General features: G+C 33.2%; 2 protein-coding genes across 3 annotated transcripts in view; one reads left to right on the forward strand and one right to left on the reverse strand.

The window, feature by feature from the left end:
- Positions 1-24,007, forward strand: part of LOC126885961 (zinc finger protein 501-like) — a 38,996-nt gene extending 14,989 nt beyond the window's left edge. Inside the window, exon 2 of one of the 2 annotated variants that reach the window (XM_050652792.1) lies at positions 23,131-24,007. In XM_050652792.1, the coding sequence (XP_050508749.1) occupies positions 23,131-23,957 (827 nt within the window). In that variant the 3' untranslated portion in view covers positions 23,958-24,007. Of the gene's footprint in view, positions 1-16,759; positions 19,774-23,130 lie in introns of those variants that run through there. The other variant, XM_050652791.1, reaches the window with a different exon arrangement.
- On the reverse strand, positions 22,144-22,391 carry LOC126885963 (histone H2B). The gene has a single exon (XM_050652799.1). It carries the CDS (start codon positions 22,388-22,390, stop codon positions 22,196-22,198), a length of 195 nt encoding a protein of 64 aa, XP_050508756.1. The 5' UTR covers position 22,391; the 3' UTR covers positions 22,144-22,195.
- Positions 24,008-27,373: the final 3,366 nt, after the last annotated feature.

The following is a 27,373-nucleotide window of genomic DNA, read 5'->3' on the forward strand; positions in this document are numbered from 1 at the left end:
TGACTTAACGACACAGGGATTTTTGAATTGCTTCAAAAGATTTATATCCAGAAGGGGTTTACCACGGGATATATATTTGGATAATGATAGTAACTTTGTAGGGTAACAACCACCTTCAGCATTTATTTGATTTTTTACTGTATAGGGTAAATCAGTGTATAATATACACTGATTTCATAAATATTATTTATGAAAATACTTTTCTGAATTGTCTATTAACTGGCATTTTATATCAAGCTATTCTCCACATTTCGGGGGATAAAGGGGTAGAATGCGAAAACATGTACATAGTTGATTCCAGTTTACTCCAATTAGCCTCTTCTACTCAAATCCGACTCTCACCTTCATGCTGGTGTCCCCTGTTAACCGAGCAACCCAATCTGGAGATCCGGTATCCAACCCCGGGTGGAAAGTTGGGTCGGGAACTGACGAGAGCGGGTGAAATGGCCCTCCGAAAAGGGGGTTAAGCGCTGGGTTAACTACCCAACCCCGTAAAAACCCACAGTTATGGAATCTAAAGTAAAGAATTCTGGACGGAAATCTCGACGACGACCTATGCAACGAAATAAGGACAATAATCTTAAAATATTTACCTACAACGTTCGCACACTCAACGAACCTGGAAACATCCGCAAACTGTGCGACATATTAGCACAATATAGCTCCGATATTACTGAGGTACAAGAAGTACGATGTACGAAGGCAATGGCATAATCCAAAAAACAAACTACAATATATTATATTATAGTTGCCATAAAACTAGACATGACTTTGGGACAGCCTTTATAGTCAATAATAAAGTCAAGCACTTGGTTATAGATTTTAAGCCGATGAATCCACGAATGAGCTGCCTAAGGAGCAGGGGCAAGTTTTTTAATATTAGTATTATTAATGTACAAGCCCCAACAGAGGACAAGGAAGACGAAGAAAAAGACAAATTCTATGATGAATTAGAAAGAACATATGACAGTTGTCCCAGAAATGACATTAAAATAGTAATCGGTGATCTGAACGCAAAAATTGGAAGGGAAGAAATATATCTACCGCATATCGGCAAATATAGTCTCCATAATAATACCAATTCGAATGGACACCGAGCAGTCACCTTCGCAGCCGCAAAGAACATGATTGTAGGAAGCACATGTTTTCTACACAAAAAAATACATATGGGGACCTCGCCCGATGGATTAACGAACAACCAAATTGATCATGTGATCATAGATGCTAGACACTTCTCAAACCTAATGGATGTCCGCACCTATCGAGGCGCCAATATTGATTCAGATCACTTTCTAGTTGGCACAAAAATTCGAGCTAGAATCTCAAACGCGAAGATAGAAAGAAGTACCAAAACAATGCGCCTTAATATTAAACTTAAACCGCAAACGGTAGGAAGGTTTCAAAACTATATCGAAACTAACTACATAATTAATGATCACCTAACAATCAGCGAACAATGGGAAATGTGTAAAAATAATATTAAAGACGCAGCAAATAATATTCTAGGGCCAGAAAAACCACCATCACGCAATGACTGGTTCGATGCTGAGTGTGAGGACATTACAAGAAGAAAGAACGATGCATATAAACTGATGCAGCAAAGAAAAACCCGAGAAAAACAACAAAAATATAAAGACCTTAGAAGAGAAGAGAAGTGCATTCATAGAAGAAAAAATCGAATGTATGAAAATAGAATACTGGAAGAACTTGAGACATTAAAACAGGAAAATCAAACAAGAAAATTCTGTAAAACTCTGAATAATGCAAGAAAGGAATTCAAACCAAGGCTAAGACTATGTAATGATAAGGAGGGGCACATACTCAATACAAAAGGAGAAATATTGAAAAGGTGGGTGGAACACTATAAAGAACTACTTACTATCGAAGTAGAAGATCCAAATCAACCACCCCCAGGAGCAAGCAACAATACACCATTAGAGCCTCCACCTCCATCAATTCAAGAAGTATGGGATGCAATAAAATATCTAAAAAATAATAAATCTCCAGGAAGTGATGGTATACCCGCGGAACTTGGAAATATGGAGGTGCTACTCTGGCTAATCAAATATATAAAATAATACTGAGAGCCTGGCATGAGAAACAAATCCCGGAAGAGTGACGTATTGGAATCGTTTGTCCACTACACAAAAAGGGTGATCAATTGGAATGTGGAAACTATAGGGGAATAACCCTCCTTAATACAGCGTACAAAATATTTTCGAGTATCTTATATAGTCGCCAAAGTGCACATTCAGAGGAGCTTCTTGGAGAATATCAAAGTGGTTTTAGGCCTGGTCGATCAACAACAGACCAGATCTTTGTGCTGAGGCAAATACTGGAAAAAACTAATGAATTCAATATCGACACATAACATCTTTTCGTAGATTTTAAATCGGCCTATGATAGCGTTCTAAGAAATAAATTGTATGAAGCCATGGATGAATTCCACATCCCTGATAAACTAATAAGATTGGTTAAGGCTACAATGCGTACAGTTGTTTGCAAAGTCGAAATACAGGGCAAACAATCACAGGCGTTTGAAACGCATGTTGGGCTGCGACAGGGGATGCGCTGGCGTGTCTCCTCTTCAACATAGCTCTGGAAAAGGCAGTCAGAGATGCCCGAATAGACAACAGAGGAAATATTTTTAATAAATCATTCCAAATTTTGGCATATGCAGATGACGTGGACCTAGTTGCCCGCACAACACGCAAGCTAGAAGAAATGTATACCACCTTCTCAAATGCCTCAAAAAATATGGGCCTGCAAGTAAACGAGGAGAAAACTAAGATAATGGCATCAACATACTTAGGCATACTTAGGCTTCCTGATCACCAAGGAGAACGTCATGACGGAAGAAATCAAGCGAATGATAATCCTAGCTGCTATTTTGGACTAAGTAGACATATGAGAAGCAGAAACCAAAAAAAAATAACCATATACAAAACCCTTATACAACCAGTGTTGACATATGGATCAGAGACATGGACCATCTCCAAGGCAGATGAAAACCTGCCTATATTTGAACGAAGGATCCTGGGAGGAGTATTCGGTGGTATCTGTGAAAATGGTGTTTGGAGGAGGAGGTACAACTACGAGGTATACCACAGATATAAACAAAAATTTGGTGGTAAAGACGTAGTATCTCTTATAAGAATAGGAAGACTAAGATGGGCAGGACATCTAGCAAGATCACAACAGAACAACCCTCCTAGAAGAATCTTTGTCACAACCTGTGGGAAGTAGAAATAGGGGTAGGCCAAAACTCAGATGGAAGGATGGTGTAGATGAGGATGGGAGAAAAATAGGCGCAGCAAACTGGCAACGGTTGGCAATGGATAGGACTTAGGAAGGTCGAGGCTCTTTCATAGGGCTGTAGCACCATTGATGATGATGATTCTCCACATTTCGGTGGTTTGTGGGAGGCAGCTGTAAAATCGGAAAAGTATCATTTGAAAAGGGTTGTTGGGGACACTAGTCTCACCTATGATGAACTGAATACGGTAATAACCTAGACTGAAGCCTGCTTAAATTCCCGTCCTTTGACCCATCTTTCGGAAGCTCCTACCGATTTTGATATTCTCACTCCTGAGCATTTTTTGATTGGTTGTCCATTGGTGGCGTTACCGCAGGAGAATATTGTATATGTGAATCCAGGCCATATAGACAAGACGGAAACGGCGGGTTCGTTGGGAAAAATATTCCCATGAGATATTTTTGCATAATCACATTCGTGAGACATCCCAGAATAAGGTTCAATTTTTTTTAACAATTTTTTTTTAATCAAATTGCAAAACTCAATATTTTTGGCCCGGACTATTTTTTTAGGTTTTTTGGACCATTCTGGACAAAAAAGCTCTCTTATAATTTTTCTCTAAAGTTGATCTTTTTCGAGTGATAAGCAATTTAAAATTTGAAAAACGCGAAAATGGCCATTTTTAAGACTTAATAACTCGGTTAAAAATTATTATTATGAAAGTCAGAAAGTGACTAAATCAAAGTTTAAAGTCGCCGCTACATGATCCTGAAGAAATATGTGTCATTAATTTACTACTAAGCTGTCATTTTTAATTAATAACAATGAGCGGTTAGATCGTATTGAGGCCGCTGTAAATGTGAGTGCGAGTAAGATGCACAATTGGACTACTGGAATTGCTTTTCTCTCGCACTCAGAATTTACAGTGGCCGCACACGTGCATGGTGCTTATTATTATTACTTAAAAATAACAGCTTAGTAATAAAATAATGACAAAAATTTCTTCAGGATATTGTAGGGGGGGTTTAAACTTTGTTTTAGTCATATATTGACTTTCATAATAATAAGTTTTAACAGAGTTATTAAGCCTTGAAAATCGTCATTTTTCGTTTTTTCAATTTTAAATTGCTTATAAGTCGAAAACGATCAACTTTAGAGAAAAATTATAAGAGACCTTTTTTTGTCCAGAATGGTCCAAAAAATTAAAAAAAAATTGTTCGGGCCAAAAATACTGATTCTTGCAATTTGATTAAAAAAAATTGTTAAAAAAAAATTGGCACACTTTTCACGTGGGCGACTTCTTGAACCTTATTCTGGGATATCTCACGAATGTGATTATGCAAAAAAATCTCATGGGAATATTTTTCCCTTCGAACCCGCCGTTTTCGCCTTGTCTAATATTCAAAGGTTTCACTTGCTAAAGCAGATGATGTAACATTTTTGGAGTCAAGAGTTATCTGGCTAATTTGCAAGAAAGAAATAAATGGCGTTCTTCAGCTGACCAGATTAAACCCGGACAAATAGTAATTTTGGAGGAGAGTGGGGTACCACCCATGAAATGGCCTTTAGCAAGGGTAATGGAAGTGCATCCTGGAAAGGACGGTATTGTGCGAGTAGTGATGCTCAAAACGAGTAATAGACACTATTAAGCGTGCGGCGGCAAAAATTTGCGTGTTACCGATTGATAATTAGGCATAGGTTAGAGAAACTTTCTTGTTTTAGGACATCTTTTCAGGATTCATGACATCCTTTGGTTTTAGGTTATATTGTTGCTAGTGTTGCCCAAATGCAAGACCAAGACGAGACTTAGACAGTCTTGGTCTTGCGCCAATACACCTGGACTTGGTCTTGGTATTGCGCTCTCGGTCTTGGTCTTGGTCTTGCAGCAAGAGTCTTGCAAGTCTCGCAGTTACCCATTAGCCTATTGCTATTAAGCGTTACTATAGATCTTAGAACAACAGACAGTGCACAGATTCTAAAGGTGCCGGTGAGGTATGGCCTTTATTCGCAGTATTATAGTCGGTGTATGAGAATGAAAGTATTCGAAACAATGAAATAAATAACAAATTTGATATTACCTGTTATTTCATTATTTCGAATACTTTCTCTCTCATACACCGACTATAATACTGCGCACAGAGGCCATCCCACCGGCACCTTTGGAATATGTGCACTAGGGATTCATCAAGCCAAGTAGCTTGAATTTTTTCTTAAATACTTGACTTGACTTGAAAATTCCAGCTTTTGATAATTTGATATTTGACTTGACTTGATTTACGGACTGAATTACTTGACTTGATATCAAGTAAAAATCAAACTACTTGATATTACTTGATAGCGATCCGTGAAATGCACACCGAAGGAGACCGAAACGTTAAAATAGGGGATTCGGATTTATCGAGGTTCTAGCAAGCAGGCACCCCGATTGCTCGATGACGACGACAACGTGCTGTTAGTACAGTAGAAGTGATCAAGGACAAACAGTGGCCGTTAAATAATTGTTATGTCTGATTTAAGTAATGTGTCCGTTATGGAATCGGAACCCTTTCAAAGCAGCGGCTCAGAATATATCGTAGATGAAAAAGTGTTAGAATTTGATGACAGTGATAACACCGAAACAGAAGTAGAAAGTGCAGGGTCGGCGCCATCAAAGGCGAAACGAGTTAAAGTTAATAAAAGTCTATCTATATCTAATAAAACAAAAAAAATTACGGACTATTTCATAGTCGAGCAAAATCCTAAGAGTAATAAAAATACTGACAAACTAGGCAAATGTACCCTATGTACGGCAAAAAACACAGTTTTCCAAATGAAAAACTGCGGAACATCTTCACTAAGGCTGCATTTGCAACCTAGACACCCTAGAGTCTACAAAGAACATTTTGGTAGATCTAGCCCAAGGTACCTAGACCATAGGTTGTATGGTAACTTTGACATTGACAAATGAAATATTGTCATCGTGACGTCACCCAGACGATCAATTTTACGAATTGTTTGTAAACATAATAGGATACGTGGTTTGGAGTCTATATTGTGTTATTAAATATCATTAGTGTTTTAATTTGTGTTTATATATTGAGATATAATGTATCTACAGATATCATTAAGTGTTTTTAGTATAATAACTTAAGCCCAAAACTCTTTTACAAGTGTTAAGATATATTTTAATGTGGTTGTGTTAAGTACCTACTTACTTACTGGATTGCAGCCATCTGAAGATCGTTTGAATAAACAATTATAAACTAAATGAATATATAAAATGGGGAAAATTCTCTTTATTCCACTGAAATTGTATTTTTTTATAATTTACTGTTAATGTAAAACTTCACAGGTATTGTCGAAGCGAAGATCGGTGGAATATGCGCATTTTATCAATGAAATTCGATATTTTTAAGATATTCCAGAAGCCGCTATAGATAAAATGTTTTAACGACCTATTAATCATTCATAATTACTCAACGGATATTAGTACAGTTAAAATAATTAAGACGATAACCGGACAACATTGATTTAATGAGTAAAATTTAGTTTTTTTTTATTTTAATGACAAAAAAAGCAAGCCCATTAGCAGAACCCAATTAAAAATTATTTTGCACATCATATTTGAAACATTATTTGGTTGAAAAATCTCATTTTTGTTGGCAAAAAAAATATATTAATTTGTTTGGACTAAATTAACGTTGTGCTTATCTTAAAAAGGATATGTTAGTATCAACATTCGCACAGTGTTGCCAAACTGAATTTTGTTATTTTGGGTGTAAATTTTTTCCACGGATCTCCGAGGGTACTATACCTATTGAATGGTATCATAATGTTTTCATAGTTTTAGATATTATAATCCAGTACCTAACGTAATTAGATACTCTTAAGGGAAAAACTACTAATTTTGATACATACATCTTTAGTTGAATCTCTTTTTCACCATGTTTTACATGTTAGGAGGAATTTATAATAATGTACTACATGCATTATCCCCAATTCAAAATTATTATATACCTACTCAAAATCATTTAAAAAAGTAAATTGTATTCAACCCATTATTAATATACCTAGGATATTTGAATGATTTAGTCCCATATATACACAAGAAAGAATCTACTTCTGCTTTAATTAAGTATGTGGTAATGCTATTCCACTGCATATATTTAATTGCAATTATATTCTATGAGTTTTGTAACTCTACAGGCATCTACCACATTTTTTAAAGAATATATGAAATAAATAGTCATTAAAAATCCAAACGTATTTTTTTTTAAATATACATATTTTCAATACATTCCTACTTTCCGAGTTCATTTCAATGAGTGAAGTGAATGAATTTGAATGCAGCATTCTGGGTGACGTCACTCCCGCCATTAGATTCTCGACGCTGATTGGTGGAAAGTTACCATGCAACCTGTCTATTTATGAACCTTGGATCTAGCCCAACTAATCTCGAGGCCAATACCTCTACAGGTTCGACTAGCACACTTTCAGTTTCGGATTGGCTTGAGAAGGTAAAACATTAATTAGATTTTAACTCTGAGGATTTTAACTATAATTATGTAGTCGTTTGTCGTTTGTGTCACAGTTAAATAATCTACACGGTGTGCCAAAAATGTCCACATCTTCTTTTTCTTTAATGTTTTTTTTATTTGAAACTTTTTTTATCAAATTTTGAGTACATCTATAAAAGTCTATAGGCTTTAAGCAATCTGATTAATTATTTATATGGGAAATAAGCCACAATTAAAATGAAAAAAATAATTTTATTAACGTTTCGACGCCCAAATCGGGTGCCGTTGTCAAAATACAAAATATTACTAAAATAAACTAAAGTGTTGTTGCTAAGCAAAAAAATTCTTCTAATAATTTATTTAATTTCACTCATTTATATTGGCAATTCAGACATATATTATACATTTTAAAGTAGAAGACTTTAAAATGATATTGCCAATATTTATGAGTTGCGTTCCTGGATGAATGAACTATCTTTCAGTAAGTCGTCCCAGGAACGCAACTCATAAATATTGGCAATATCATTTTAAAGTCTTCTACTTTAAAATGTATAATATATGTCTGAATTGCCAATATAAATGAGTGAAATTAAATAAATTATTAGAAGAATTTTTTTGCTTAGCAACAACACTTTAGTTTATTTTAGTAATATTTTGTATTTTGACAACGGCACCCGATTTGGGCGTCGAAACGTTAATAAAATTATTTTTTTCATTTTAATTGTGGCTTATTTCCCATATAAATAATTAATCATAAAAATGCCACAAGGAAATAGCTTCAGAACAACTTTAAGCAATCTAGTAAAAATTGTGGTGTAGCATGTGCCATATGCCATATACTTTTTTACAGGGCATTTCAAAAATATAACTTACCTTGCCATTTAAGAGCGGCACTATGGAGGGCTGAGGTAAGGAGAACCATCTCTGTATTAAAAAGTGTCCGTGGAATAGAGGCAAATTAAGATGGCGCCATTGTAGGAATGGTATCAGTTTTTATTCAAGTAGGTAACAGGAAAACAGAAATACTTTGGTTGAATTTCTCCACAATCACAAAGGATATGGTTGCTACCCCCATTTGTGTAAGGAGTGTGAGCATCTGCCGTGTTGGGTTCTAATTCTGTTAAACGTGGACCGTGTAATTATATTTTCTCATCACAAAAATTGTTGCAAAACTTTATTCGCGATTTCAACGACCGTTGAGGGCGCTGCGAAACGTACAAAGATGGAGGATTGTGAGTAATGCTTACTTCTGTCATTTAGTGTGTGTACCTTTTTGTTTTGTTGGCGAGCTTCGACAAGCACTGTTGGGTGTTATCTTAAAAGTGTTTTGCCTTATTTATAGTGTTTTGAACTAGTACGATCAGTTTATTACTTACGAGATTACTTATTAAGTAGGTTCAGAATTCAGCCACCAGAGAGCGTTTTGACTTTTGCAAAGGTGAATACAATTAAATTTTATAAAATAACTCAACTTGTCACTCTGACATTCTGATGATTCTGTAGGTTATATTTTCATTCTGCATACTTCACTACGTCTACAACTGCTAAGTTCACATCTTCATAGTTCACATTAAACTATTGCTAAGCTAGCGCCACTGTGGTCACATTTTGAACTGTTATTTGCCACTTTTTGACGGACATTTTTTTCAGTTTTTCTCCCATCCATAAGAGATGGTTCTCCTTACCTCTACTCTCCATAAGTGAGACATTATACAAATTATACGTGAGCTTTATTGTAACTTTACTACATTTACTACTATTACAGCATTTTACTAACTCCAGTTTTGTTTATTTAGCAGACCATTAGGAGATCAGAAAATTTCCAACAAGATAAATTTCAAAAACTACTAGTGGAGTATATAGCACAGAAGTATCTACCTTTCAACTTTTTTGAAGATGCTATAAGTGAAAAAATGTACAAATACTTAAATCCAAAGGCAACTCAACCTGGTCGTAATCAAATGAAATCTTTGACATTAAAAACATTTGAATCAGCGCAGCAAACAATTAAGACATTTTTGAGGACATGCAATTCAAAAATCTCGTTTACAATCGATGGATGGTCTTCATTTAATATGAAAGGATACTATGGTATTACCGCCCACTTTATCGATAAAAATTGGAAACTTCATTGTATCCTGTTAGATTTTGTGCCAGCATATTGCAACATACTGGTAACGCTATAGCAAAACTATTTTTCGAAGTATTACAATTTTACGATGTTACAAAATGCATACAAGGTATTACTACCGACAATACAAATAGTAATTTCACGTTCATCAGAGAACTAAAAACATTTATTTATGACATCGATACAAAAAATATCCACTTTGTATGTTTTGCACACATCTTAAACTTGGGAGCCAGAGATTTTATGAAAATCCTTGATTCTGAGCTTGAAGAGGCGGCCAACACTTTGACAGATATATCAGAGGATGATGACGATGACAGAATTGACAGCCAAGTTTTGCCCTCCTCTGTAAGAAAAATCCATTCCCTTGCTAAAAAATTAAAAAACTCTGAACACTTACGTAAGGATTTTGAAAAATTTTGCACCACCTTAAACCTAAAATTTACTATGCCAAACTTGATGTCATAACAAGGTGGAATTCCACGTTCGACATGTTGAGATGGAGTCTAAATATGCAAAAAGCACTTAATATCCTTTGTGATAATGTAGAAAATCTAAAAACTTTGAAGCCAACCGACACAGAATGGTCGTTAATTGATCGAATTTGCCAGTATCTTAATGTTTTTAAAAGCATTTCCTTAATTTTAGAAGGTGAATCATGTTACTCTGCCTATGGTAATAATTGGCATCAATATGATGTTGGATAGACTAGAATCGTGAGCTATGGAACTTGACAATAAACCTGATCGAGACAAAACCGATGAAAAGATCATAAATAGCATTCAAGCGGCAAGGGACAAAATCATTAAACATTATAAGAGAACCAACTGGATGTACTGTGTTGTCTTAATTTTAGACCCCCGACATAAAGTGGAAACATTCTCCAAAACAAATTGGGGAAAAGAGTTGCAGCTAGAAGCAGTTAAATATTTTAAAGTTAAAGATATTTTTAGAGCACAGTATTTTAAGGCTGACTCTCTGCCAATGTCTGAACACTCTGCTGAACCATCTGTTCCAGTAGCACCATCTTCATCTTCAAACCATAGTTTAGTCGAAAAGTTTGAAATCGATCTACTAAGTTTGTTTAGTAGAAAATCTCTCCATAATGCAGACGCAGACGACGATATGGCCTGGCGTTACGAAATCGACAAATATATTTCTGACCCACGAGCTGACAGTACTGAAAATATTTTAGAATGGTGGAAGAGGCATGAATCCATTTTTCCAAACCTCGCCACAATGGCCAAAGATTTTTTATCAACGCAAGCGTCTTCAGCTCCAGTCGAAAGGCAGTTTTCTAGAGCTGCCCTAACCCTTACCAAACAAAGAAACCGATTAGGCGATAACTCCGTGAGAAGCCTTATGTGTCTGAAATCGTGGATGGCAAATCCACGTGACATTAAAGATTTATTTTAGATAGTTACACTCCATTTTTGGTGATTTTTTATTGTTTATTTTATTTTCTGCTTTTAGGAGTTTCATCCATAGACTACATACACTACCTCTATCTACAGCTGAAGTTAACAAGGAACTTAATATAATCAAACAAATAGCAGTCAACAATGATTACAACCCTAATATAATCGACAAGCTCATCCAGAAAAGAGAATCCAATCGCCTTCAGCAACTAGCTTACAATTCAAACCCAGTCATCACACCAATCTATAGGTCCCTACCTTTTCATAATTCTGTCATATCTGAGAAGATCAAACACATTCTCTGTTCTTCGGACAATGTCCACATATCATTCAAAGTCAATAACACTCTCAACAAAACATTATCTAACACTAAAGATCCAATCAACTTTATGAATCGTAGTGGTGTTTATAGATTATCTTGTTCTGATTGTGATGCCTCTTATGTAGGAAGAACCTATAGATCACTATCTACTAGAACAGCAGAACACACTAAACGTGACAATACATCAGCTTTCTCTCACCATCTCAAAGTCAACAAACACCACCTTAACATCCCAGATGGTGTGACTTTGATTCATAACATCCAAGATAAGAATACCCTTCGTTTAGATCTATATGAGGATTTAGAGATTGTCAGGGACGCAAGGACAAGTCCAAACTGTGTTAACCGTCAACTTTCTCTTAACCGTGATTTCACCCCCATTCATAGACAATTATTTCCATAATTCTATATTTTTATCCACCTTCACATTGACCTTCTTTCCTATACATACCACTACAAACCTAAAATAAACAAAAACCCAAACAATATACCCAATCAAATATTCTTTTAGAATCTTTCAGTTTCTTTCACTCTGTGCTCCAGGCAAGACTCTATCTCTTTCATCTCATTCTCTAATTATTTTCACTTAACATAATCATTTTCTCATTATATCAAAATCACACCATGGAACCCTTGATCTTTTCAGATATGACATTCTAATATAGACAATAACCAAAAATGTTGTTGAATTTCCAACATTTTTAATTGATTCACTCTATTTTTTCATTTAGATTAAAATTAAAAAAAGAATGTGTGTGTACTTTGTACGCACGTAAGAAGTTATACTTCTATTATATAATTTCAACGAAATAAATATACTTAACAGTTACAATAACAAAAATTAACAATAATTACCAAAAATTAACCAAAATTTAACAATACCAAAAATAAAAAAAAAATGAATATGAATCGTCCGGGATTTGAGCCCGCGATCTCTCGATCTCTGGTCCAATGCTATACCAACCGAGCTATCAAGCCTCGTGCTATTGACGTGTCGGATATAATTACACATCACGGTGACAAATAGATCAAAGTGAAGTATAAAAATAGATATTTTATTATCTTATGCCCGAGGAAGACAAATCCAAAGACACAAAAATTATAATAAATAATACATTTACTAAGAACACTAATATTCTTTTAATGACTTATTTGCGCTGATACATACATAATTTGAAAGATTAGCAACGAACTATATACTGTCTGTCTGCGCATGCGCCAGGGAATTATAAAATTTCACCCTCGATCGTAAAGAAGTATAACTTCAAAAATAAATCTCAGCTATCAACATTTAATAAATTTACTTAATATCAACTTTGGTCAATACAATATTCAATCTAGAAATTTAAATAGTTTAATATGTGACATATTCTTTTTACATTTAGAGCTTACAATCAAAATTAATTTTCTTCTTTGATCAAAACATGTACATTTATTTCAGCGCAATTTTCCTAATTTAATATCAGTCTTTATCCATTTAACAATTCACAATTTATTTTTCAAAACAGTCATTATATTTCATTTATTTGTCCACTGAACATAGGCAACTTACCTTATCACCCGTTTTAATAATTTTTCTAAATTTAGATTTTCAATAGTTCTATATGCGACAAACTTTTTACATTCAGTCATAACAAAAAATTTTTTTTTTAATTTCTTGATCAAGATATGTACATACATTTTTTCAATTCCACTTCCCTCATTTAACATCATTTCCTTTAATACCTCCAATAATTTACATTACAGATCTATAGATTGGTATTTCCTCATTATATTCGTTGGTTCCCTGAAACATATGCAACCGACCATTCCCTATTGGCATTTCTTCCAATTCTACAGCTGCTACTCTATTAAAATATCATATATAAAATAAAGAAAAATTATTTTTTTTTTAATTTTCTATATAATTTTCAATAATATTCATTCATTATAACTTTACTCAAATAAATATAATTATTCTCAGTCCTATACAGTTGACAAACAGTCTATGACGTCACAGCATATGAGTAGAATTTTGCCTTTATTTTCGGTGCACTAATGAATATATTATTACAGCTTATTAACCTTTATTTACAACTTAGAATTCATAACAAACATTTTTAATAGTTGCATATTCCCAATTTAATAATTAAGTTAAATATTAATTCACTCTGTCAAATTTTTCCGGTTGACATTTGAGAAATCCACCTATCTTCTTTGACATCTTGTCATGAATTTTCAGGCACCAATCTGTCTAATCAGTTGGTTGTTAACCTCTCACCTGATCACAACAACCTTGTGCAAATTCCGAGCAAGGATGACATACATCCACATGTGATATATTTTTAATCTTAAGACATCGACTTATTGTCGATTACTATACAGCTCATAATGTAGCAATAATGTTATTTTGAGGTTTTACACCTATTCAAGTGGCTAGTTTCAATTACTTGTACACTGGACGTAAGTAACCACATTTTCTTTTTTTAACTGTCAAAATTTCACCCTTTTGCATTTCAATCTAAGTGGTTCACTTATTTCCAGGTTTACACTGAGGATGGTTAGTTTGACCGAAAACGTTTTGTTGTACTTCCACTCTCTTGTGGATAAATTTTAAGAATTTTTTAAATAAATTTATATACCTACATACAACAGAAGTGTTTACTTCATTCTACGTTGTCTTAACAAAGGTATACAGCCAACTACAGGGTTTACCCTTTTAAAGTTTTAAAATATTATTTATATACCTATGACATTCACGACCACGACGCACTAATAATTACAAATTCAAAAATATAGTAGAGTATAAACACAAATATACAATACAGTAGTAGATTTTTTTTTCTTTTTGTGTGAATTTGATGGCCTTGGCCGAGCCAATTAGCCAGACATTTTGTTATTTTAAAAACAAACAAATTTGATTTTTCAATCAGAGGAATTTTTTCTGTATTTCTAACTCTAAATACATAACAAACTAACATTATTATCTACAATTATTATCTAAATAATACTCTGTTTTGGTTGTTCATTTTTTTTGTAAATTTTTATTTTTTTTTTGTATTTTTTGTTGCAGTTTTTTTTATATTGTTAACTTGTTTTTTTTTATTATTTTTTTATTGTTATTTTTTATAAATTGTTTTTTTACTACGCTAAGACATAAACCCGATTCAACCTCGCGGAGGTTTACATCTTCTTAGTTTTTTTCTTTTTTTCTTTTTTCTTTTTTTTTGTTTTTTTTTCTTTTTTTTTGCTTTTCTTTTTCTCTTTTTTTGTTCTTTTCTTTTTTCAATTATAATATACAATAATTACTTAAATCTACAGGGTTTCAAAAAAATAACAACAAAACAAACATGTTTGTTTTGTTTTAACAAACATGCCTGCTTTGTTTTAACAAAATTTCTTAAATACAGGGTAAATTTTATTGCTACAATCTATATTTACAGTTTTTGATATGTTCGTAAATTGTTTTTAATATATTAATATCTTCAGAAAATATCAAATTGTTCAGGTAGACGGGAAGTGGAATTTTTAATATATTAAGATCATCATAAAATTTGTTTATATTTACTGATTGATGTGAACATTCGAGGAGAATATGTAGTAGATCACCTTCTTTTCCACACTCACAGTTAGGTGACTCTGTGAGACCCAAACTGTACATATGAAGGGGGGTAAGAGCATGATTACATTACAGTAGTAGATAATAAACACAATAGCGGCAAGCGAACGCGTAAAGAAACTAGAAATAGATCTAAAACATTGTATCTTAAGATCTACTAACTTCGTTTTCGAGATTTCGAGCCTGGCACGGAGAGTCCCATGTAAACGTATATTAAAAGTGCAATACCCCTCTATCTCTGTCACTTACATAGGATACTCATACAATCTTTCTCTTTTCTGGCGAGTCACTATGACTTTCGGCACCGGGATCGTCATCACTTATCCGGTCAGCTGTGGGTGGCAAGAGTCGGTGGATAGATTTGCATTACGCTACACAGTTGCCAGATTTTATATAATTAATGAAAATAAAGAGAAATAATCACAAAAAAAAATTAACATGCATTAAGATGTTTTTAAGATAAAAAATATGTTTCTGCATAGTTAGCAAGGTAGTGCCATGGCTTTATGGCATTACCTCACGGGCCGCCACTGGCACAAAGAATGTTTAGTCTATAAAATAATTTAGGTCGATAAGATTATTTTGTGGTATTATATTTTTGATCATCGTGACATGACATATTTTTAAAATGTTTCGATACGATATTACTACTGGGAAAGAATGTACCAAGTGTTTTATTTTTAAACGGGCTCCACACTCTCGGCGAAGTTACTTCGCCAAAGTTGACCGAATTCCGAAGTGTCTCTCTACACACTCGTTCTACTTCGCGAGGAACACATTCAAGCGGTGCGATACCGACAAAGATCCCTTTGACTCGGACGCGCCAGACCGACAGATTTCGGAAGTAGAACGAAGTTAGGCAAAGTTACACAAGGTGGCCGTCTACACTCTCGTACTTGTTGAACCTCGATGGACTTTGGCGATAGTGAAGTGCGGGCATTACATTGTATACTTATGACCTCTGAGTATTTATACGTATCAGATATATCAAGTATTCTTTTAATGGATATTTTGATTCGCTATGTATGCTTATGGTATTGTTCGTAATGCGCATAAGTCCAATTTTCCAAATGTTTGTTGCATATTTTTTTGCGTCTCATAGAGTCTATATGTATCTAAGCATATATCCGAACTACTATACTCCCTAAAATGACACTCGGTCCTAACTGCAAGACGCACGAGTCTCGCAGGGTTAGTCTTGTTCTTGCTCAAATCTTGCACGGTCAGTCTTGGTCTTGCGAAAAGTAGGCAGTCTTGGTCTTTTGAAATTGCAAGAACAAGACCAAGACTGCAAGACCAAGACCGATTTTGGGCAACACTAATTGTTGCATTTTATTGTTATTTGTATAATAGGAACTTTAGCTATTGTGTATTATTTTTCCATCTTAAAAAGCTCAGAGGATAAATAATTCGAATTTTTAGTTCCTGACTCATTGGATTTGTTTTCTTTTATTCTCCCGTAGCTACTTAAAATTGAAAATTTACCTTATCTATCACCGCCCTTACCTAACAGTTTTATAATTTGATTTTTATTTTAGGATTACATCAGAACGAGATTAAAAAGAAATCCGATAGAACGTTGGTAACACACACTGGTGAAAAGCGTTATAAGTGCGAAATTTGTTTTAAGCAGTTTACCAGAGTGGGAAATTTAAAAAATCATTTCAGGTTGCACACAGGAGAAAAGCCTTACAAGTGCCAAATTTGTTCTAAGCAATTTAGTGAAGCAGGAAATTTAAAGCAGCATTTGAGATTGCACACTGGAGAAAAGCCTTACAAGTGCGAAATTTGTTCTAAGCAGTTTAATCAAGAAGGAAATTTGAAACAGCATTTGAGAATACACACTGGAGAGATGCCTTACAAGTGTGAAATTTGTTTTAAAGAATTTACTCGACCAGGACATTTAAAAAGTCATTTAAAATTGCACACAGGAGAAAAGCCTTACAAGTGCGAAATTTGTTTTAAGCAATTTGGACAACAAAGCAGTTTGAAAAGACATTTGATAATACATACTAGAGAGATGCGTTACAAGTGTGAAATTTGTTCTAAAAAATTTAATCGCGATGAACATTTGAAAATTCATTTAAGAATACACACAGGGGAAAGGCCTTACAAGTGTGAAATTTGTTTTCAGCAGTTTAGCCACGCAAGTACTTTAAAAATACATTTGAGAATACACACTGGAGAGACGCCTTACAAGTGTGAAATTTGTTTTAAAGAATTTACTCGACCAGGACATTTAAAAAGTCATTTAAAATTGCACACAGGAGAAAAGCCTTACAAGTGCGAAATTTGTTTTAAGCAATTTGGACAACAAAGCAGTTTGAAAAGACATTTGATAATACATACTAGAGAGATGCGTTACAAGTGTGAAATTTGTTCTAAAAAATTTAATCGCGATGAACATTTGAAAATTCATTTAAGAATACACACAGGGGAAAGGCCTTACAAGTGTGAAATTTGTTTTCAGCAGTTTAGCCACGCAAGTACTTTAAAAATACATTTGAGAATACACACTGGAGAGATGCCTTACAAGTGCCAAATTTGTTCTAATCAATTTAGAGACTCAAATCATCTGAAAAGACATTTGAGAATACACACTGGAGAAAAGCCTTACCAGTGCGAAATTTGTTTTAAGCAATTTAGTGAAGCAGGAAATTTAAAAAAGCATTTGAGATGGCACACTGGAGAAAAGCCTTACAAATGCCAAATTTGTTCTAAGCAATTTAGAGAATCAAGTCATTTGAAAACTCATTTAATAATACACACTGGAGAAAGGTCCTATGAGTGCGAAATTTGTTTTAAGCAATTTGGACAACAAGGCAGTTTGAAAAATCATTTGAGAATACACACTGGAGAAAAGTCTGACAAATGCGAAATTTGTATTAAGTTTAATCAAGAAGGACATTTGAAAAATCATATGAAAATACATACTCGATAGATGTCTTACAGATGTGAAATTTGTTGTAAGTAATTTAGTCAAAATGGACTATTGAAAAAGCATTTAAGGGTGCACACTGAAGAAAAGTCTTAAGCCTTCGTTACGTCAACGTATATAGAGGTTATGGAAGAATTCTGCCCTGTAACTTTCCAGTATAGGACCTGTGTTCCAACTGAGTTGAAACCATAGGTATATAGGAAACCAAACATGGAATAACCACTTGACAACTACTACAGAACTTGCGCGATCTCCTCACCACCTCGGCCTCATTAATCTGCTTTTAGAATATGGAAGAGTGGAGCAGCTTTAGATATTTTCTTATCTAAATGCCACGTGGTCGTGTACATACCATACTTAGTCTTAAATATTTTCATTTTATCAAATTACAGATCAAATCCTACTTCTCTACTACTCATACCATATTTTGTTTTTGTAAAAAGTAAAATATTAATATTTCTAGTTTCAATAACTGAATATTTTTAGAACAATATTGTGATTCAAAAGTATAACAAAATGTTACATGATGGTTTTTTGTTGTGTTGGAACAAACCCATTTTTAATTCAAAGTTATAACATTTTAGTTACATACATGTACCTGATAAAAAAAATACTTGTAATATTGACGTTTTCGTAGGTACCTTTTTTTAGTTTAAAATTATAAATTTAACGATTAACGATAATATATTAAAAATAAAGATTTTATGAAAAAACAATTAGCAAATCAATGGCATCGAAATTATAATAAACCAAAGTGTAATAATAAGTATACCTAAGTTAAATCGCTCCGTTCGTACTCCTTCCTCACTTTCCCCCAAGACTTTGAGCCGTCTCTCTCTACAGAAGTATATTGAAGTGACAAAAACGTGACCATTTCCCCCATTTAAACTCTTCTACGTTAAATCGCTCCGTTCGTACTCCTTCCCTACTTTCCCCCAAGACTTTGAGCCGTCTCTCTCTACAGAAGTATATTGAAGTGACAAAAACGTGACCATTTCCCCCATTTAGACTCTTCTACGTTGGTTACATCAAGGTGTCAATATTATTGATGAATAAAGGTAAAAAAGCGGTAGCCCTCACAAGACTCAATAATATTGATTAATAAAGTGTCAGTTTCAATTGTGCAGCCAAGGAGCTCTAATCGCATCTGCTTTGGTGCTCAAGAAGAGAAAAAAAGGAGGCAAAGAACAGTGTGGATTAAAAACTTTGAGTCATGGATATGAGAAATTGCTCCGAGGGCTCCACAGCCACAGTGAGCAAGATGACTACAATTTTTTTTTAAGAATGAATGAACAACTGTTTCAACCACTCGTTAGGCTCATTTCACCATTTATATTAAAGCAGAATACGATTATGAGAAAAGCCATTTCACCGGCGAATCGACTGGCACTCATTAAGATTTCTAACAACTGGCAACAGCTTTGGAGATTTGAAATTTCTATCTTGTATGGCTGCAACAACCATAAGTAAAATAGTTGAAGAGACAAATCGGAATTTTCAGATTACTATCAGTATACCGCACACTATATAGAGCTATATGCATAGGTAGACCGCACACTATAGTAGCATCAGTTATTCTTATTATGCTACTTAGTACATATGTATTACCATTTTATACATATATATATATATATATATATATATATATATATATATATATATATATATATATAATCGGTTTAAAACGTCCTCCGACGTCTTCCGATGCCCAATCTCCATGCATCTCTATCTTCCCAAAGGTCTTCGTCTAAACCTCTCTCTCGGATCTCTCTGTCTATTCCTTCTCTCCAGCTCTTTCTGGGTCTGCCTCTTTTTCTCTTTCCATGTGGTGACCAATCTAGAATCTGTTTTGGCAGACGGTGTTCTGGCATTCTCTGCCCATGTCCATACCACTTTAGTTGTTGTACTCTTCGACAATCGTATGTGTGACTCCCATAATCTCTCGTATACGTTCGTTATTAATTCTTTCGAGTTTTGATTTTTCTGCGGCACGTCTCCTGTAGTCCATCTCAGTGGCTTGTAGTGTTCTTTCAGTAGTTGTCTTTAACTGCCACACGTCACTTCCATACATTACTGTGCTCTTTATAATAGTGTTGTATATTCGATGTTTATTTTTTTTTGGATATATGTTGATCCCAAATAATACTATTTAGTTGAGATATGGCCCTTCTACCTTGAATGTTTCGTTTATACATAGTAACTAAATAAATTTAAAATTTAGAATAACTGACGTTTTATTGCTCAAAATGGTGTATACCAGTATACCCCTCACACAGTGGTAATAATATTGACGGCGCGGTGCCTCAATATTGATAGTACTTCAATAAAAATCAAACCGATTTTATTTTTTTTGATATTATTGCCATGAATATTATTGTTTTAATGTACTCCTTACACGTTCAATATATTGATGAATATTGATGTTGCTTCAATAATATTGACCGTGTAAAGATCACCTTATTCTCATCAGACTTATCCACTTATTTATCTTTTACTCTCTATGTTACACAAATAATGTGATCGAAATATCTGTACTGCATATCAATAAAAATATTAACGGTTCTTACATAGTAGCATAGCCACCTTTACTTTACAAGCCATGAAGAGAAAAAGGCAACGTCGCAATTGATAACGTCGGTAGTCTGACTTTCGGACTACCGCTTTCGAAACCACGATTTTAAATTACAAATTCAAGTAAAATTTATAGTATTTTTTGAGTCGAACAGGAAAATATATTAACTAGAAGCTTTTACAAAATCAAATTAAAAGTAATTCCTTCAAAAAAAGAAACAGTGACAAGAAAATTTGTAAAATACTTTATTTTAAACAAATAATATCTTATTTTAAATTATATGCAAAATATCGCTAGAAATAACTATAAAAACAATTGCTGACAATGTTTGATGTGCATTGTTGGGGTTTAGAGTAGATAACTTTCTTTTTTGTTATTGCCCTTATCGTTATTTTTCTTTTTATACTTTTTTGAAGATTCATTACTTTGATGGCTGCTATTTTTGTATAATTATTTAAAACAATATTACACATAATTTTTATAACAGCAGAATAAACTTTAAAGGCATTTTCCCTACATTTCCTTAATGCTGTTGTAAACTTTTCATTACCAAAGATCATAACATCAAGTGACAATGATTGTTTTGCAAAAATAATTTTTTAAGATTGGGATTGTTAATAATACATTCAAATGTTAAACAAAGGTGATAATAAATACATTTTACTGAATCCGTTGCTAAGCACAAACCACCCCTTTGCAAATAATCATAGTAATCTGCTCCAGTTGTCTCTCCGTTACTGCAAAAAACAAGCTGTTTGAACTAGAATCGTCTTAATAACATACCTTTTAAAGCTCTTTATAATTTGTAGCACGAAACATTGTAAAATTTTTCAGTTTCTCTGTAAATATGGTGAATATTGTATACAAACAAATGAGAATTGACAGACTTAACCGGTCTACCATTAGATGTTGCCAAGTTTCAACTTCATGGCTTGTTAAGTAAAGGTGGCTATGATTGGCAACTCGTCCTAAGCAATACGTCCTCTGGAGGATATTGCAGTAACCGAGCTAAGGGGCGATTATTGTTTATTTTCTTTCACGTTGACGGTTGAAGGCATGACATCTGGCATATTGTTTAGGTTAGGAGACTTTGTTTATGGTTTAATCACGTTTAATTGTTGCTGTATATTACTCGTTTGTTGTTACCTACGTTATTTGTTGTTTCGCGTTAAAGGTTAATTGTGTTTTGTGTACAAAATATAATTAAATTTAAAATAAAAACACAGATAAACGAACAAAACTAAACATACAACCAAATACAACATACAATATGTAAACAATGGGACGCCGCGCCGGTAGTTTCTCCACTGTCATCAATACGACTAATGGACTAACTTCACAATGGCCCCCCTTAGCTCGGTTCAATTTGATACCACATTGGCGCTGCGATCTTAATCCGAATCGTCACAAAATTGTGGTTCTGAAAAGAACCGTTTGTTATAATTAATAGATGAAGCGTTCTGATTACTTAGAACTTGTGTATTTAGTAACAGCTTTGGTACCTTCACTGACAGCGTGTTTAGCTAATTCTCCAGGAAGTAATAAACGTACGGCGGTTTGAATTTCTCTGCTTGTAATTGTAGAACGTTTATTATAATGAGCTAAACGGGAAGCTTCAGCAGCGATTCTTTCAAAAATATCATTTACAAAACTGTTCATGATACTCCACCTGTATGGAGGCACTAAACTGGAATCAAATCTTTTTGGGGTAATTATTAAAATAATTACCAAATACGTATGCAACTAACACCATCTATGAATCGTAAGTCAAATGAGTCGGGAACTAAAGCTTCGAATTATTTACCCTTTGAGCTTTTTAAGATGGAAAAATAAAGCACAACAGAGTGGTGAAATGCTCGACAAGGGAATCTATAATTGCATTAACGACCAGTCGTTCACAGTGGTAATAATCTTTATTGAACTAGTTCCGTTTATATATACAAAAGTGAATAAAAATATAAACTACAAGTGAAGATGATTCAGATTTGATTACAGTACAGAGCCTCCAATTCGAAATACATATAAGCACATAGTGGAGGCTATGTACTGTAATGAAATCTGACTCATCTTTTATTTTATAATTTTATTCACTTTTGTGAATATCAAAGGAAATAGTTCGCTAAAGTTTATTATCACGGTGAACGGCATGTCATGAATGCAATTATAGATTCCCTTGTCGAGTATCTCACCACTCTGTTGTGCTTTATTTTTCCATCTTAAAATGCCCAGAGGATAAATACTTAATTCTAATTTTTAGTTATTGACTCATTTAACTTTAACTAAGTTTTAACTAAGTTTTCTTTTATTCTCCCGTAGCTACTTAATTAAAATTAAAAATTTACCTTATCTATATCACCGCGCTCTTGCCTAACAGTTTTATAGTTTGGTTTTTATTTTAGGATTACATCAGAACGAGATTAAAAAGAAATCAGATAGATCGTTGGTTACACGCACTGGAGAAAAGCCTTACAAGTGCCAAATTTGTTCTAAGCAATTTAGAGAATCAAGTCATTTGAAAAGACATTTGAGAATACACACTGGAGAAAGGTCCTACGAGTGCGAAATTTGTTGTAAGGAATTTGGAGAACAAAAAAGTTTGAAAAGACATTTGAGAATACATACTGGAGAGATGCCTTACAAGTGTGAAATTTGTTCTAAAAAATTTAATCGCGATGAAAATTTGAAAGAGCATTTAAGAATACACACGGGAGAAAGGCCTTACAAGTGTGAAATTTGTTTTCAACAGTTTAATAAAGAAGGAAACTTGAAAAGACATTTGAAAATACACACTGGAGAAAGGTCCTACGAGTGCGAAATTTGTTCTAAGCAATTTGGAGAACAAGAAAATTTGAAAAGACATTTGAGAATACACACTGGAGAGATGCCTTACAAGTGTGAAATTTGTTCTAAGCAATTTAGTGAAGCAGGAAATTTAAAAAAGCATATGAGAATACACACTGGCGACAAGCCTTACACGTGCGACATTTGCTGTAAACAATTTAATCAAGAGGTAAGTTTGAAAATACATTTGAGGCTGCACACTGGCGACAAGCCTTACACGTGCGACATTTGCTGTAAACAATTTATTCAAGAGGGAAATTTGAAAAATCATTTGAGAATACACACTGGAGAAAAGTCTGACAAATGCGAAATTTGTCTTAAGCAATTTAGTCGAAAGGGAAGTTTGAAAAGGCATTTGAGGCTGCACACTGGAGAAAAGCCTTAGAAGTGCGAAATTTGTTCTAAGCAATTTTATCTGGAAGGAAATTTGAAAAAGCATATGCGAATACACACTGGAAAGATGCCTTACAAGTGCCAAATTTGTTCTAAGCAACTAAGAGAATCAAATCATCTGAAAAGTCATTTAAGAATACACACTGGAGAGATGCCTTACAGGTGTGAAATTTGTTCTAAGCAATTTAGTGGAGCAGAAACTTTGAAAAATCACACTGGAGAAAAGTCTGACAAATGCGAAATTTGTATTAAGCAATTTAGTCAAAAGGGAAGTTTAAAAAGGCATTTAAGGCTGCACACTGGAGAAAAGCCTTACAAGTGCGAAATTTGTTTTAAGCAATTCAATTTAGAAGGAAATTTGAAAAAGCATATGAGAATACACACTGGAGAGATGCCTTACAAGTGCCAAATTTGTTCTAAGCAATTTAGAGAATCAAATAATCTGAAAAGACATTTGAGAATACACACTGGCGACAAGCCTTACACGTGCGACATTTGCTGTAAACAATTTAGTCAAGAGGGAAATTTGAAAAATCATTTGAGAATACATACTGGAGAAAAGTCTGACAAATGCGAAATTTGTTTTAAGCAATTTAATCAAGAAGGACATTTGAAAAAGCATATGAGAATACACACTCGATAGATGCCTTACATGTGTGAAAATTGTTGTAAGCAATTTAGTCAAAATGGACTATTGAAAAGCATTTAAGGATGCACATTGAAGAAAAGTCTAAGTTAAATCAACGTATATAGAGGTTATGGAAGAATTCTGCCCTGTAACTTTCCAGTATTAGTTCAGAGAAATAAGGGAAAAAATATCCTGTTGGTGACACAACCCCCTCCAGGCCGAAACCAGATTTTTTGAGTAGTATGGACATCTATATTAATAACCTATATGTTTCCTGCAGCCGATTTTGATGATATACATAGTTATAAACAAATGAAGATCAAAAAACGGTAAATTTTTGCTTTTTTCGTCTATAACCGAAAAGTTAAGTATTTTTTTAAAAATTTGAGAGTGAGAAACTCATAAATCGTATAAAAAAACTTCAATATGGCGTTCGCTAAATATGTCAATCCTTATTGGTTGCTTAGAAAATTACAAAATAAATCATAAATTTTGAGTTTTTATAAATATTCATAACTTATGTAAAAATTAACTCAGAACGTTCTTATTACACGGAATGCTGAAACTTCTGGTGCTTAAATCATATTCTAAATTTCGAAGCAATTGGTCAAATAGTTTAAAAGGTATTTAATTTGTTTATCCCAAATTAATTTTTTTTTGCAACGTTATAAGTCAGAAAATGATGAAGTTACACTAATACTTTGGATAGTTTATGAAAGAAGAAGATTTATACTATTAACTTAATTAAAAATAAATGACAAAAAATAATTCTAAATACTGCAAAATTATTTTGCAAAAACATGTGAATTAAAAAAAGGGGGGCCAACTTCGACCCTAATTGTCCTAGGACAATTGTTTTTCTTTCTAAATGTGTATAAAAATTCATTCTTTCTAAATATGAAAAAATAATTTTTCTACGGGTAACGGTTAAAGAGTTATTCTAATTGTTTATAAGTAAGCAAAAAATCGACGTGTTTTTGCAAAATAATTTTACACTGTTTAAAATTACTTTTTGTCATTTTTTTAATTAAGTCAATAGTATAAATGTTCGTCTTCCATAATCTGTCAGAAGTCTTACTGTAACCTGATAATTTTCTGACTTATAGTGTTGCAAAAAAAATGAATTTGGGATAAACAAATTAAATAACTTTTAAACTATTTGACCAATGGCTTTGAAATTTAAAATGTAATTTAAGCACCAGAAGTCTCTGCAATTCGTGTAATAAGAAGGTTCTAAGTTAATTTTTACATAAGTTATGAATATTTATAAAAACTCAAAATTTATGATTTATTTTGCAATTTTCTAAGCAACCAATAAGGATAGACATATTCAGCGAACGCCATATTGAAATTTTTTAGACGATTTATGAGTTTATTACTCTCAAATTTGTTTAAAATGCTAACTTTTTGGTTATAGACGAAAAAAGCGAAAATTTACCGTTTTTTGAACTTCATTTGTTTATAACTATGTATATCATCAAAATCGGCTGCAGGAAATATAAAGGTTATTAATATAGATGTCCAGACTACTCAAATAATTTGGTTTCGGCCTGGAGGGGGATGTGTCACGAGAAAATTCTTATTTCTCTGGACTATATAGGATTTATGTTCCAACTGAGTTGAAACCATAGGTATATAGGAAACCAAACATGGAATAACCACTTGACAACTACTACAGAACTTGCTCGATCTCCTCACCACCTCGGCCTCATTAATCTGCTTTTAAAATATGGAAGAGTGGAGCAACTTTAAAAATTTTCTTATCTAAATGCCACGTGGTCGTGTACATACAATACTTATAAATTTTTTCATTTTATCAAATTACAGATCAAATCCTACTTCTCTTCTCATACCTTATTTTGTTTTTGTAAAAAGTAAAATATTAATATTTCTAGTTTCAATAACTGAATATTTTTAGAACAATATTGTGATTCAAAAGTATAACAAAATGTTACATGATGGTTTTTCGTTGTGTTGGAACAAACCCATTTTTAATTCAAAGTTTTAACATTTTAGTTACATACATGTATGTACCTGATAAAAAAATACTTGTAATTTTGACGTTTTCATAGGTACCTTTTTTTAGTTTAAAATTATAAATTTAACGATTTAATATATTAACAAGCTGAAAATGCGAGCATTATCATAACGAAAACTTTGTTTATTTGCGTATTTTAATTCATAATATGGAAAATTGCTATTCTGAAAAGTAGTTTAGAATTAATAATTATGTTTTAATGTGCAATTATATCATTCTAATTTAAATGTTATGAACTATAAAGGTACCTAGTTTACTCTTGATCGAAATTCATATTTTTTATATACCTCGTATAAAATTAATAAAATTTTATATATGATGGTTGCATCATAAATCTTAGAACATGAAGAACTTTTTATGAAAAATAAGTTTTCTTCGTCAAATTAAAAATAAAAGAGTTATAAATGAAAATGTTGTTGGTATCCATAATTTGAGAAACATTTTCAAATATTTTTTCCATTAGTAGGATGTAATTGCACATATCAGACCATAATTTTTTATAACAAACAATATTATTTCATATAGTGTCGGTTCGCTAAACTCAGACACATCTGGCTAGTGATTTTAGTCATTAATTTTGCCAATTTGACAAAAAAAAAATTACTAATTAGTTAATAATTACTAAATAATTAGTAATTTTTCCAATTTTGGCAAAATTCGCAAAAAAGAAAAACATTACCTACTAAAATCACTAGCCAGTTGTGTCAAGTTTAGCGAACTGACTATATTTTAATTTCCTAGC

The sequence above is a fragment of the Diabrotica virgifera genome, chromosome 6 (genome assembly GCF_917563875.1).
Source record: "Diabrotica virgifera virgifera chromosome 6, PGI_DIABVI_V3a".
Taxonomy (NCBI): Eukaryota; Metazoa; Arthropoda; class Insecta; order Coleoptera; family Chrysomelidae; genus Diabrotica; species Diabrotica virgifera.

Excerpts from the sequence above, each read along its gene's own strand:
- LOC126885963 (XM_050652799.1), bottom strand. The coding sequence starts at position 22,390 with ATGAACAGTTTTGTAAATGATATTTTTGAAAGAATCGCTGCTGAAGCT.